At 44.4% G+C, this 14,585-nt stretch overlaps 2 protein-coding genes across 2 annotated transcripts; both read left to right on the top strand.

Annotated features, from left to right (window-relative positions):
• The first annotated feature begins 1,572 nt into the window (after positions 1 to 1,572).
• On the top strand, positions 1,573 to 4,938 carry LOC124412805. Its single transcript, XM_046892935.1, has 6 exons — positions 1,573 to 1,900; positions 2,039 to 3,342; positions 3,454 to 3,613; positions 3,716 to 3,987; positions 4,102 to 4,319; positions 4,428 to 4,938. The coding sequence occupies exons 1-6, from the start codon at positions 1,581 to 1,583 to the stop codon at positions 4,545 to 4,547; spliced, it is 2,394 nt and encodes a 797-aa protein (XP_046748891.1). The 5' UTR covers positions 1,573 to 1,580; the 3' UTR covers positions 4,548 to 4,938.
• Positions 4,939 to 7,205: 2,267 nt separating this feature from the next.
• LOC124413673 lies at positions 7,206 to 12,897 on the top strand. Its single transcript, XM_046894395.1, has 11 exons — positions 7,206 to 7,354; positions 8,416 to 8,766; positions 8,843 to 9,241; positions 9,326 to 9,594; positions 9,683 to 9,846; positions 9,942 to 10,133; positions 11,011 to 11,312; positions 11,572 to 11,877; positions 11,972 to 12,234; positions 12,330 to 12,514; positions 12,599 to 12,897. The coding sequence occupies exons 2-11, from the start codon at positions 8,477 to 8,479 to the stop codon at positions 12,803 to 12,805; spliced, it is 2,577 nt and encodes an 858-aa protein (XP_046750351.1). The 5' UTR covers positions 7,206 to 7,354; positions 8,416 to 8,476; the 3' UTR covers positions 12,806 to 12,897.
• The last annotated feature ends 1,688 nt before the right edge of the window (positions 12,898 to 14,585 follow it).

Here is a 14,585-nt window from a genome sequence, read left to right as displayed (position 1 = left end):
TGATAACACTGGTTTTACCTTACGTTCAATGATTCCCAGTAATATTGCTCTCTGCCCCCCGATTTGCATCTTTGGATCTACAGTTTGGATTCGTTCCTTACAGGTATAGTTTCGCAGAAGTATAAGCTTGCGAATAAAATGAATTGGCATTTCGAATTTTTCGAGTACCACGACACAAAATAAAATTCATTCAGAGGTTGCTTGTATTGCGACAAATGTATGCTATCATTATTCCATATTTATCTCGATTAAAAAAGTGCCAATCGGAAAAGTTTCTCCGGCAGTAACAATGCATGTTTGACAAAAATTCTCAATTCGTTGACTCCTTGCGTACTTAGTACATCAATCCGCCTTAATCTGTATTTCAGTAAGAAAACCATAAACTTACATATATTTGGAAAACTCAGCTCCTTGCAAGTCACACTAAAATTACAATTTTCCCACGATGCCACGATGACAATGCGTCCAGGAGGTATCGCCACCGCAGTGGTCATTTCACTAACTGTCCACGCAGTATCAAATTGAGCAGCAACGAGTTCCAGTAGGTACACTAGAATGAATACAGATCGGCTGTGAGTTCATTATCGACATGCTAAAATAATGACGGAATGATCATATGGAGATGATTTTCATTTTACAATGAAGATGCATCGATGAATTGAAAGAGCGTAAAAAGATCGAAGTACTGCGATTTACGATTGATGGGAAGAATACTGATGAATAATGATTTGACTTCGGAAAAATACTACCGTTTTGATATAGTCTATTCGAATTATTGTCAAATTTTAGTATCCTCCAAATATATATCAATAAAGTTTCAAACTGACATAATATTTTTTCACTTTCTAAATATTACTATTATCCATTCGCGATGATTAACTTTTCATGGTTAGAACTATCCTTTTTCGAATGATTCTATTTTCTTGTATCGGTGGCTATCTAACACGATGACACCGATCGCATTGACGTTAAATCAATCACTCCATAATCGACAAAAAAGCTAGCTAACAGATTATTATATTGTGAAATCCTAAATCCTACTTCACACTTGGTTACTACAAACAAGTAGATTGTTTGTGAGTACCGGTCGACTATGAGGTATTGTTGCTACCACTGTAGTGTAAAATGTAGGTCAAATGCATTCACCTGCTTCACGCATCTCGCAGTTTCCCACTATTCGAATCATGGATTCGGTTTTTTGTTCGACCTCCAGAGCACGGTACCAAAAAACTCCAAGGTATACCGTTCGCCTGCAATATTATTTTTTGCCTCAGTCGGCGTTTTGAATCTCGCTTCATCAAAACGTTAACTCTTCCGGGACTAACTCCATTCGCAGCCTGTCCCACTTAGACCCTCAGGTGTTCAAGCGGACGACGCGAAGCTCCGCTGGATGGGCACAATTACGTGCTTACATATTAATGCCCGGATCGTGCGGAGCTGTCACAGTGTTAAGCGGTGCCATGCAGGCCCTCACATCGCGGTTAAACAGCGTCAACAACGTCCGAGATATTGTCCTACCAGGTATAAAGGTTTGCTTCACGTTTTAGAGACTTCAAACTTACTCCAGGTCTCGACGCATCATGGGAAACAGGGTGCAGTTTGCGCTGGTGGTGGTTGCATGGGCTATTACGTTGGAAACGTCGAGTGCAACATGGGGGCATTTTCTGCGACCTGGAAAGAACATCGTATGGCCTGGAGACCTCTCCATAGCTACACCAGCTTCACCCGGCAGAGTCCCTCTCTTCTTGCTTCACATTTTAAAGCACAAGCTGAATCCTCATAAGGTCCAGAAAGTCACCACAACTCCGATGCCGCATTCCCAGTGCTTTTGCGTGCCTTATTATCTCTGCGATATGAACAATACCATCATCACTTCTGGAATTGGTGTAATCGACATCAGGTAGCGTTACGATATTCATTTATTCATTCATTTTCTATTCTTCATATTTCTGAGAAGGTCACTCGGTGTCTCCATCGAGAAAGAGTATTTTCTTAACCTGTAACCCGTTAACGATGTCGACGTAATGTCGCATTACAGATTTCGACCCTGCACCGGCGACTTGGAAGTCTGTTGCTACATGCCTAATCTCAACGTATCAACTCCTATGCCAATTCCAACCGCTATTCCTACTTCGATGCCGATGACAAGCATGCCATCAACTATGATGCCGACTATGCCACCAACTACGATGCCTACTATGCCACCAACGATGATGCCGACTATGCCACCAACGATGATGCCGACTATGCCATCAACGATGATGCCTACTATGCCACCAACTATGATGCCTACTATGCCACCAACTATGATGCCTACTATGCCACCTACGATGATGCCGACTATGCCACCAACTATGATACCCACTACGCTACCGACCATGGCTCCCGCAATTATGTCTACCACGCCACCGACAATGCCGCCGACTATGATGCCCACCATGGCGCCAACTACCCAACCTACCCAACCACCGACCATGATGCCAACCATGCCACCTACCATGGCGCCCACTGTCATGCCAACAGCGGCTCCAACATCGCCACCTACCACTCCACCGACCATGGCACCATCAATGATGTCGACAATGATGCCTACATCGGCACCGATAACCGTATTCCCGACACCATCGCCCGCTTTGAATTGCTTATGCGTCGAGACGTATCAGTGCGATGCATCCGGTGTAATAATAATATCTGGTGCCGGTGTGATCGACCCTCGACAGCAAAACCAAAGACTCTGCCCAATCGCCACGCAGGTTTGCTGTCGAATTCCGACTTCTGTAGTTTTCCCAACATCGATCCCAGCGATGACGTCGATGTCGCCGACAATTTCCTCTAGCCAACTTTGCGTGTGTGTCAAAATGTGGCAATGCGACTCAATGGGGTACGTAATCGTGTCCGGAGCCGGAAACATCGACCCTCGATTTCCGATCGGTCGGTTCGGTCAGTTGGGCAGCGGTTGCTCAGCTGCGGATGAAATATGCTGCAAAATACCAGCAAACGGTGAGGACTCAGCCGTTGGGTTTCCGTCCAACGGCATGCAACCTTACCCTTCCGGGGGCCTTGGACCCATCCGAAACCCTGGCACGGATCGCGCCTGCATTTGCGTAAAGACTCTCCAGTGCGCGGACGGGTTCGTAGTCAGCCAGGACGGTGCGGGCATAATCGATCCCAGATTCGGGATCTGTCCCATGCCTGATGACGTCTGCTGCCAACTCCAGGGCATCGTTGGGGTCGTGGGTCCACACCGACCATCGAATGGGAGGCACACCCTTGTCGTCGCTGCAGGTGGAACAAGTGCGAAATTTGATTCCTGCGGGATGAGGAGCAACGATTACAACGCAGGTAAGCTGTTACACGAATCGCGAAAAAATCCGTGGAACGGACATTAAGGTCTGGCTGGTTCAATCCAATATTCTAAGCCGGTATTTCATCACTCGATGACTCTTTGAGCAGGTGCCCAAAGGGTAGATGGGCCCGGAGCCACGCTATTCGCCGAGTTTCCCTGGATGGTCGCACTCCTGGTGCGTCAGACACAGAGCCCTTTGCTTTTCCAGTGCGGTGGATCCCTGCTGTCAACGAGGGCGGTTTTGACCGCCGCGCACTGCGTCGCTGGGTAAGCGAGCACATCGTCCTCATTCAAATCCTGACGAGATTTGGAATCCCGAACATTATACTCATCCGGCAAGTCCTAACTCTGTTTACTAAAAATCCCCAGACGAGACGTGGGTCAGCTCGTGATACGCGTCGGCGAATGGGACACCAGGTCCACAAACGAACCTCTGCCCTACCAAGAAGCTGGAGTCCAGACTATCCTGAAACACCCTCAATTCTACAGCGGTGGTCTTTACCACGATGTAGCAGTCCTGATACTCACCTCCGAAGTCAGCTACCAGACCAACGTACGATCGATCTGCCTTCCCCAACAGGGGATGGCTGTCACTCCAGGAGTCAGATGCTATGCAACCGGTTGGGGACGAAATTCCTTCGGTAAGAATGACCATCACTAGCCGGGGTGGATTCTATGCCGGAAGTACATCAAAGACCTGCGCATTGGAAAATGCTTTTCCTTTTCCTAATTTATACCTACCACAATTTATCCAGGAGTCGAGGGACAGTATCAAGCCGTTCTGCGACAGGTCGACTTGCCGATCGTCGAACGATCCGATTGCCAAAAGCGTCTACGATCGACCCGACTTGGCCAGTATTTCCAGTTGCATGGTAGCTTCATTTGTGCAGGCGGGGAGCCGAGTAAAGATACCTGCACGGGCGACGGAGGAGGTCCCCTGGTGTGCCCAACTTCCTCCGGAAGGTACTTCCAGGTGGGTACGGGCTGCGTTTCGAACTACCTTTGGCGGCATTTTCCGTTCGTTTTCAACTAATCATATCCAATATTGCGATTATCAAGATTTTCGACCTATTTTCGACAGGTTGGCATTGTTTCCTGGGGCATCGGCTGCGGGTCATCAACGACACCCGCTGTTTACGCCAGTGTTCCTCAGCATCGCCAATGGATCGATCAGCAGTTGGCAAATTATGGAGTACTGTGAGCAACGAATTATCTATTAATGCTGTAGTTGGTGTTGTCGATTTGTGAAATCCTATTTTCCCAAGGCTGCTCACGCATTGTCACGTCTAGTCCTACGTAGGTGTATTTATTTATAAACGTGCGATGTAACTGCATTTATTATTCTGTTTTCACCAACGTCGAATTCTTAAGTCATAACGCGTAACTCATAATCAACTTGCTTGACTTGGAATGTTGTTATTTCGTTGGATTGAAATCGCAATGGAGGTGTATGATTCATCTGTAGAGGATAAATAGTCAGAAATTTATTTGTGAATTTCGTAGAAAGAGAATTTCAATTTATCGATATTATGAATTATTTATTATTACATAAATCAATAAACGTGTGAAACTAGCTAAAAATAAAGTTTTTCAGAGAATTCTAATTCACAATTCACGATAGCAATTGAATTGCATGTTTGAAAATCGTTTATTCGACTCATCCAGCGCTAATCTACAAACAAGTAATTAAATAATTTAAAATGGGCGGGTATAATGTTGCCAAAATTCCTAGACAGGCTGTCCCGATGCAAGCACGCGTTGGTAAATTATAAATGTTATTATTTTTTTTACCACAATGAGTCATGAATCTGAACTATTCTTATTATCACACAGTTTCGAAGCGTGATCACCTATTCATGAAGCGCACGCGTTGGTTGCAGCCGGTAATACGATGGGTGTAAGTAGGTATAGATATAGTTAGATATACAAAGCTATTCATCTATCCACGTATACATACATACGCATATATACATATTGCTTCCTCCGGCATTGCACCTTTGTCGAATTACTGCGGCTGAATTAAATTCCTTTTAGCACAATACAGGCGATCCCAGCCAAAGGCTGCAGGCAGGTAAAAGGTAGGCCCTAACCGTATAACGTCGGCATTGACGTCGAATGAGTCGTGATGTACAACAGCGTGACTAATACATCCATTATTGACAATTAGCTCACGGGAAAGAACAAACGCAAAGCTTTTGCTTAGCTGCGGACAATATACCTGTTGTACACAGCGTGCCAACTGAACTATGTATACGATATTTTCATTTATTCAGAGATTATTTCAATGCTGCACTTAGGTTGCCGGTGTGTGTATACATATACACTTCAATGTCGCATATAGAGTGAGTTCGTGGGTCACGCATATTCAAGGATAACGAGAATTTATTCAAATAACATTTTCGGAATAATTCAATTACTTTGCTTTCTTATCGACAAGGCCGCGTTCATACTGGTCTGCAGATTGCGTCTCTCGCGTAAAGAAGAGGAAAAAAGTTTGGTAAAAACCCCAAGATAAATATATATCAGTTTCACAAGACTTGAGGTTTTTCTTCCAGCAGTGATCGCCATGGCCAACGCTGTTGTCAACCGGAAAAATTATGCTTCGTAGCATCGGTATCTGCAGTTATCTCGCACAATGATAACACAGTAGTTCATAGTTCAACCTCAATTTTAGTACACAGTATACTTCTCGATGTGGATTCTTACCGACTTAAACTCACCGGTGTCGACTGCTACGCAGGTTGAATAGATGGTAGCAGACGACATCGGTGTCCTTGAATCGGTCAGAATTCACCTCGGGAGGTGTACATGGTCAACCGCTTGTAATTAAACCAGTACAGTAAGTGCGTGCGCTGATATACCTAAGTGTTTATGAAAAAAGCACTTAGTTTTGAATAACGAATTTTCATCGAAGCCCACTGAAAGATTATATCATATCTATGTATGTATGGTCTGTGTGATATGCTAATTGGATTGTTATGTTACATGAGTTACAACTGCGTCGTATAATGAGATACATATGATATGGTTCGAAAATTCCCGGTGATTAATAAATTATCAAACGAATAGAAACAAAGTAAACAACAAGTAATATCATCGACGCTAACGGCCTAGTTATATGTACATGTTTATAAATACACCGCAATCAAACATACGTAGAAGAGAATTTCCGGGGGAAAAAATATTTTATAGAAAGTTTAAAAGCGTTGAAATACCGTCTTCGCATACGTAATGAAAAAATTTACATACAAGTTTAATAAACGCGGTTAATTATCGTGATTAAAAAATTTATCATCCGTCAGTGGCCTTATCTCCTAAAGTTGCGTCTCACGCGGACACCTTGCATGATTCAAACGAGTATGCAAATCAAATTTTAAACTCATTAAAAATTCAGAGAAAAACGAAAGAGAATTTCCGAAAAAACATGGAAGACAGATAAATCGAAGAGTAATATAATAATAAAATCTTTTGCTTTGATCATCGTATTATTAAAGCACTGATATAACGGCGCACAATTCCTGTGTCAATATATCATCGAAGCCGTGGATTTGAATTCCGGAATATTGCGTCGTCGGTGATTGAACCACGGCAACTATACGTTCTGATCTGAAATAAAAAAAGATACATAAATAACCGATTAAATAAAAAGAAAGTAGGAAAAATGGTAGTTGCAGTAACGCTGGAGCAGAGTGGTTGGTGGAAGTCCTAACGCACGAGGAATTCACCGTGATGAATCCTGTGTGACGGACGGATGACGTCGCGACGGTGTTTTTACCGTGGTGGGAGGAGAGCCCGGAGGTTCGATGGGTATATGACGATCCACAAACAACTCTGTGAGTGGTCTGCAGAATAGAGGGAGGAAAGACCGGTCTACGCGCTTACCGATCGGCAACGTTAGTTCGAAATAAGTCACAAAACATCGGCCGATCGCTCAAGTCGTGCTTCCGACGATTCGATTTAGTCGTTAATTTGCTGATTTGCTAATATATAGAATTAGCGATTATTTCGGTAAGTAAGAAATTTTCTAACAAGGTGTATTGTGCATGTGTGTTGTAGAAAAAATTCCTCGTTTACTTTTAATTATAAAAATTGCAGTGAATTTCAACAAAGATCAGTCGATCGCTACGCAGTTATTTTTTTGTTCAACAAACAAAGAGCGAGTTGAAAATTGGGGAGATAGAGGAACATAAACCAAAAAAAAAATCATTTACGTGCTTGCTGTAAATGAAAAATTACTTCAAAAATTGGCGTATCAATATATACAAATATAACCGATCTCAGTAAGATTTCGGCTCATCAAAATTGTAATTGTTGTCACTTTTCAAAAGGAAGTTACCGGCATCTCTGGATACTACCGATAAAATAAATAATATAAGAAAAGAGCACGAGTTTTACCGTGTATGAATTATAGAAGCTGGTTGTATAGATTTTTAACTACATCTCAGTGGAAGAAAAATCATAAGTAAATAATAATTAAGAGATTAGACTTTGAGTGGACGGTGAAAAAATTTACGTAAAAATAAGTTACCGGCAAAGGCGGAGGCGCTTTTGGCTTTCGGAAAAGAAACATTACATCAATCGTTTTTGTTTTTTTTTATCGCGATAACACTTGGAAATCAGAGTCATTCATCTGAAACTCGTTTGTCAAGAAAAATTTCATTGTTTTACGAACGATATGTTTGCGAATATCTTCAAAACAACTATATAAATGTATCCTTGACTTTATTCGTGACGTTATGAATATATATGCATATTTAAACGCAGGTATTAGCTTAGGTATTTAGTGTGTGATTCTCAGAAGAATTTTTACCAGATATACTAATAGCTGTAGAAGATTTCCGAGATAAAAAGAGACTCATAAATATAAGGACAGACGGGGTGTCTATACTTATATACTATTTCCACCTACATACACTGACCTGCCTACCTGCACGCGAGTCAAGGACAAAGATACTTGACGTCAATTTGGTACGCAAGTCGACGTTGAAATAGGAAAAGAGGGAGCAGAAGGGAGGGGGTGAGGGAAAGAGAAAGAGAGACCAAGGATAAAATTTTCACACATCCGACAGGTTTGATCGCGAACGCAGTGTCTGCCCGTGAACGACTCGCCAAGAATCACCAAAGTCAAGGATGCAGTACTTGGGATTACTTTTCACAGTTTTCGGACTGCTGGCGTTGGGCGTCGCGACGCCCAACGGAGGGCGGGAAAAGCGTCAGTACGACGTGGCGGTCCAGAATTGCCAGGAGATTTTCAACGCTCCCTGTGACACGTTGAACAAGTTTCCGTCTACGTCGACGCTGCCACCCCTGAACACGGCGCTGCCTAAGGTCCAGGTGCCGGACTGTGAATGCGTGTTTTACAACCTCTGCTCGAGCAAGGAGGTCTCCAATTCGGACGGGTCGTTCGTGATCGATAAAAGGTCAGTACCAGATTTCGGATCGGCGCTCAGCTCGATGGTCGAAAGCTCGTTTTAACGGCGACTTCCGTTTCTCCAGGCTCGGCGAGACCTGCGCAGGCACCCTTGACGTCTGCTGCCCGAAGTCGTTTATCCTTCAACGCCCGGTTGACGAAGTAACGCCGACCCCGACATTTACGCCGGGGCCGACGCCGAGGCCGATGCCAACGCCGAGGCCGACACTGACGCCGATGCCGACGCCGACGCCGACGCCGACGCGGCCCGTCAACCCGGTGAGAACGGGCTGCGGGTACCGCAATCCTGAGGGATCGACTGTCAGGATAACCGGCAGCGACAACGAGGCCCAGTTCGCCGAGTTCCCCTGGATGGTCGCCGTCATCGCCAAACCGGCCCCAGGCGTCGAGCATAGCGGCTACATCTGCGGTGGTTCACTGATTCACCCCCGGGTGGTTTTGACCGCCGCCCACACAATCGAGGGGTGAGTAATAAGCTCGTGAAATCGTCTCTGCAGGGCTTGCGGCGGTTTGGTATCAGCTCGAGTTGACGGTGTTTTTGCACGCAGGTTGAGCGCCCAGAACCTGGTGGTCAGAGCCGGAGATTGGGACTCGCAGAGCCGATCCGAGCCAATTCCGCACCAGCAGCTGTCGGTGCAGACTATCATTATGCACGAGGACTTCAATACTAACAATCTTCAGAACGACTTTGCGCTGCTGATCACCGAGCAGCCGTTCGCAATCACGCCCAGTGTAAACACGATCTGCCTTCCTCGGGAGAACGATGGTTTTGACGCAGTCAGGTGCACGGCCACAGGATGGGGCAAAGACACCTTTGGTCAGCGGCTTGCTTTTCTCATCTTTTGATATTCGAAGCAGCGTGATGACGTAATAATGGTTTTTTCTTTTTCCGTAACCTATTGCAGAAGCAGTTGGCCGATTCCAGGCTGTTCTCAAGAAAATCGAGCTTCCTGTAGTACCGCACGCACATTGTCAAACTAACCTGCGACGCACCAGGCTTGGAAGCAATTTCATTCTCAATCAGAGTTTCATATGCGCCGGCGGAGAGGCTGGACAGGACACATGCACGGTTAGAACCATGAATTCAGACAGTACCTATCCATAAATAAAAGCATCAATTTTTCAAAATTATCCAACTTCTAACGATTCACTTTATTCCCACAGGGTGACGGTGGCAGTCCGTTGGCTTGCCCTTCGAAGAATGCTCAGGACCGATATGTTCAGGCTGGTATCGTGGCCTGGGGAATCGGTTGCGGTGCTGATCGAACACCCGGTGTCTACGCCAACGTGGGCAAGGCTCGTCAATGGATCGACAGCAAGATGGCGCAGTACAACCTTGACACGTCTTCCTACCAGGCATGATGATCGTTTATAAAGAGAAGGCGGACTAAAGATGGCTATAAATCGTGGCGATGATGGAGGGAGATTTTTTTTCTCGATGCATTTTCTTTTTTATTTTCACTTCTTTTGTGAATAGCGATAATTGTAAACTTGTTTACTCCACACACAACCAAGATATAGTGTATTCTGTGTAAATGAAATAAGAACTGTCTACGTAATAATGCTATGTTCGTGGTTTAATGATGACCCCTCAACTTATTATCTCATCGTCAGCTAAGAACCTGAACCATGAATGCTTCCGTGCGAGTGTTTGCATGCGTGTAAAGCTCGCACATCCGAGAACGCATAGGACACTTGGTATGTGTATGTATGTATGTATGTATATAAGTATGTCCATACGCAGCAGCATAATGACACTGCAGTTCAAAGAACGAAAACATATTAGTTGGTAGACAATGATTGCTTCGCTTCACGGTCTAGCGCGTGACACGTACTTTATACGATCCCAAATTCTGCTTTGTTCGATTCTTTCTGTATAGAGTAGAGTCACTGCCGATGACGAGTGGTGGAAATCCCATCGGCATACTTTTTGTCGTGTTCATTAATCGGCGGCAGAATCAGTCGGTGGAGTTTGAAGCCGTATGTGTGACGAAACCTTGATGCATGATGGCTAGTACATATTTGTATCGCGAAAAGAAACCGAGGTGAATCGACAGCGAGGATCATGGGTTTATACATTGCACACGCAAGATGAAAGGAACAACACTTCTGATAATTCCGAATGCGGATCCCCTACTCCAGAGAACGCCTGCCGTTCTCTCGTTGTGTCAAATCTATTTGAGATAACGATTTCACAAGTGAACGTGGCGCTGGCTGCGCGGTGGATATCTAGTGTCCGAAAGCGAAAGAACGGCTAAACCAGTTCCTTCCGTTCCTTGAAGTAAACGACAACCCGCTGCGGACATCCAGTGACATGAGGAGTATAGTGATTAACTTCGTTGTCCTGGCATTGACGGGGTCTGTGACTTCGGCGGACGTTTTGGGACCATCGGGATCTATCAACCAGACACAGATAAAGACGCGAGCAGACTTCTCCTCGACTGAATCATGCGTTTGCGTCCCATATTATCTCTGCAATTCGGAAAATATCGTCATCACTAATGGCGAGGGTGAAATTGACATCAGGCAAGCACGGTAAGCGATATAAGTGTACAAATACTGCACTAATAGCACAACGGAATGTTGCAAATATTGACTAGTTCGTAATTACCGTTTACATTTTGCAACGGTTAGACATTACTATATTAACGGTATACGTCATTTCGAGCAATGCACCTATAATCTGGGGCTGTGGTTAGATACGACAGTCCATCGCTTACAGGGCGTGTGACGTATGATCGTTTTACCACGGTCGTTAACCCAGGGTAATTACCAACCGTTTTTAATGATAAAGGAGCTGGTCCGGGGAGGTGGTTTCGGCGTGCGACGACTACTTGGAAGTCTGCTGCATGCTGCACAAGCAACCGAACAAGCCCAGCACGTGTGGACTTCGTCAGGCTCTCGACCTTGAGCAGTTCGTACCTCGGCTAGACCAGGAGGAAGCTGAAAGCGGGGAATTTCCATGGATGGTAACAATCTTTCGGGTGAAAGAAGTCCACCGGAACAACGAGACCAAGGAGGCCAAGGTGTACCAGTGCCAAGGAACCCTTATTCATGAGAGCGTAGTAATAACGGCGGCACAATGCGTCCACGACACAAAGTAAGTCATTTTTAATTCCGGCTTCTGTCGTTGCAGATCCAAAGTACCTACAAAATAAGACAAGAGTAATGACAGGATGATTTGCTTTGCGCAGAAACACGTTAGAGCCCCTTTGGATCCGAGCCGGACAAACGGACACCATGATGACTCTGGAGGAGGATCCGTACCAGGAGGTCGAGGTGCGCAGTACCGTTGTCCACAAAAACTACAACCCGCAAACACTTCTCAGAAACGTTGCCCTGCTGTTTTTGAAAACCCCGGTGACCATAAACCGGCGGGTCAACATCGCCTGCCTGGCGAATTACAACGACAATATTGACGAGAAGAATTGTATGGTGATCGGATGGGACAAATTTTGTAAGAGTTTCAAGGACCAGGTTTTCACCTATTGCATGGAATAGGGACTTTGGGACCAGTTACGCAAACCTTAAAACTCTGCGCCGTTTTTCTAGTGGCTCCAGAGGACGTCTACTTTCAACGAAGTCAGACCAACATGCTGAGGAAAAGAGTCGAACCCTACGTCGAACCAGCGGCTTGCGTCACAGCTCTGAAAAAAACTCCGCTTGGGAAAAGCTTCCAACTTCACAACAGTTTCGTTTGCGCCGGTGGTCAATCTGCTAGAAAGAATTTCTGTTCGGTAATGGACTTTTATCAATTCTGATCCCCGTCTCATTGGCTTCAACTTCGATTTGTTCGATTTGTAACCTTGTTGCAATTCCAGCGTGAAATTGGCGCTCCGTTGGCTTGTCCTTTGAAGAGCAATCCTAATCGGTACGTTCAGTTGGGTATTGGCTCCTGGTGTATGAGCTCCGGTAACTTTGAGACGCCCAGCATTTTCGCAAGTGTTCCTCAACTCCGGAGGTGGATCGATCGCGAAATGAGGAAAGCGAATTTTGACACTTCGGGATACAAAGCGTCCAAGCTTTAAAGAATTTCTGGTCACCTTAACGGAATTACGTTGATAGATTTTATATTACTTGCCAAATTAGTTTTCGGCAATTTATTTTAAGAGGCTCCTGTCGTGCGACCGTTATTTAAATATATAAACATAAGTGAAGTTCCTTTTTAGCATGCTCAGAACGTAAAGGCGCATTTAATAAAAAAAATATTGTTTTTCTTACCCCTCAGAGTCGCTTTGACAAACGCCTGAATATAGACAACCGGACATTCGGCGCTGTAAAGCGGGACACTCGGGGTTCGATTTTATGCCTGTCCAAAGAAAAAAAGATATGAAATTCTGCGAAATCATTTACAAAACCAAGGCTGTGAATAATTCGTATAATCGTTTTTATGGTTGGTAACATTGAGCTGGTTTTGAATGACTAGACATTACTCTTCTGTACACGATCGTACGAAAAGCAGCAAGTTTAAGTGTTGTTTTAATTCTTTTTTACAACTGGCAATCGGTCTAAGGGGTTTACTTGGTAAGTATATATTTCAAACACAAAAAAATCACGGTGCACTATCGATATAAGGTCACCCGAAACGCCACTGCCTCTGGTACGGCCCTAGACATTGCAGCAAACTATTAAACATAATTTTTCTTAGCTTTTTATTTACCTATGCAAGATTATGTACGCTCGATGATTTACAAAACAGCGATAAATAGTCAATATTGTAAGTCAAATTTTGAATAAACGTGTTTTCTCTTCTACCCGGTGTGCATTAACGTTCTCTTCTTCATCTCTCTCTCTCTCTCTCTCTGACACACTGTTATTTCTTACTTTTCGAGATAAACAAATTTAGAATGAGCTGGCCTTGACACCGAATCGTCAAGGATGTAAAAGAATTACAGCGCTGGCCATAAACGTGTGTCATAGTTGTATGGATATATATTTTCCAACTTCATCGTGGGCAAGGTGTGCAGGTATTTCTATCGAGACCCGTTCGTGGATTTTTCTTGGAATCGGTGAAAGATTCTTCGCATACGACGAACAACTTCCCGCGACGTATAAAAACGGCTTCGAAGTTTATACGTAACGTTCACATCGACAAGGTGAGACTATCGCTGGGAATCGCGATACGTAGTGACCGGTAACTATACCTTATAGTAGGTATAATAATTCGTTCCAAAGTATAATCTAGACTTCGTCGAAGTGTAGGTATAGCGACTAAAATCACCAGCAGTACAAAACAGCTAATATACGGATACCATCGTTCACCATTCGTGTCTCTTTAAGTGCTGAAAGACGATGTGGTGCCCATATCGTTATCGAATCATTAGTCACCGGTCGTCGAACGTATCACTTATCACACGAAACTCACGAAATATAGAGAAAGAGAGACAGTACACGCACAGAAATCCACGTACAGTAGAATGAGAGATTAGGCTGAGTATATACAACCATGTTTACGTTCCATGTACTGATAGCTGGTCTCCGTCATTTCCAAAAACTCGTTAACAGCGCCGCTGCTCGGCTCTGATTAAATCACGAATATTATTTGGACCGAAGAGTGAAGCCTGGGTTTTAACCGTCGATTTACCACATCCGTGAGTAAATTATTCTTTATGTGTACGCACCTACCAACATGTGTAAGTAAATATCGGAGACGCGTGAAGATCGTGCGGGTCAGTAAACTCCGAAGAGAGAAGGTATAAAACATGGTGAATCCCAGTCGACAAGCTATTCCGTCTTCTCTTGTATACAATAATAGTGCGAATGTGATATTCAACGACAAAATGTTGGGGTACCTTTTATATGCGTGAT

Source organism: Diprion similis, chromosome 12 (assembly GCF_021155765.1).
Source record: "Diprion similis isolate iyDipSimi1 chromosome 12, iyDipSimi1.1, whole genome shotgun sequence".
NCBI lineage: Eukaryota > Metazoa > Arthropoda > Insecta > Hymenoptera > Diprionidae > Diprion > Diprion similis.
This window is presented reverse-complemented; position numbering and strand designations above follow the sequence as displayed.

What these genes read in the sequence shown, in the direction of transcription:
- LOC124413673 (XM_046894395.1), top strand. Translation starts at nt 8,477, where the DNA reads ATGCAGTACTTGGGATTACTTTTCACAGTTTTCGGACTGCTGGCGTTG. An exon ending in CTGGACAGGACACATGCACG is followed by an intron (nt 9,847 to 9,941) that starts GTTAGAACCATG and finishes TTATTCCCACAG; the next exon opens with GGTGACGGTGGCAGTCCGTT. An exon ending in CAATGCGTCCACGACACAAA is followed by an intron (nt 11,878 to 11,971) that starts GTAAGTCATTTT and finishes TGCTTTGCGCAG; the next exon opens with AAACACGTTAGAGCCCCTTT.
- LOC124412805 (XM_046892935.1), top strand. Translation starts at nt 1,581, where the DNA reads ATGGGAAACAGGGTGCAGTTTGCGCTGGTGGTGGTTGCATGGGCTATT. An exon ending in TTGGGGACGAAATTCCTTCG is followed by an intron (nt 3,988 to 4,101) that starts GTAAGAATGACC and finishes CAATTTATCCAG; the next exon opens with GAGTCGAGGGACAGTATCAA. An exon ending in CCTCCGGAAGGTACTTCCAG is followed by an intron (nt 4,320 to 4,427) that starts GTGGGTACGGGC and finishes TATTTTCGACAG; the next exon opens with GTTGGCATTGTTTCCTGGGG.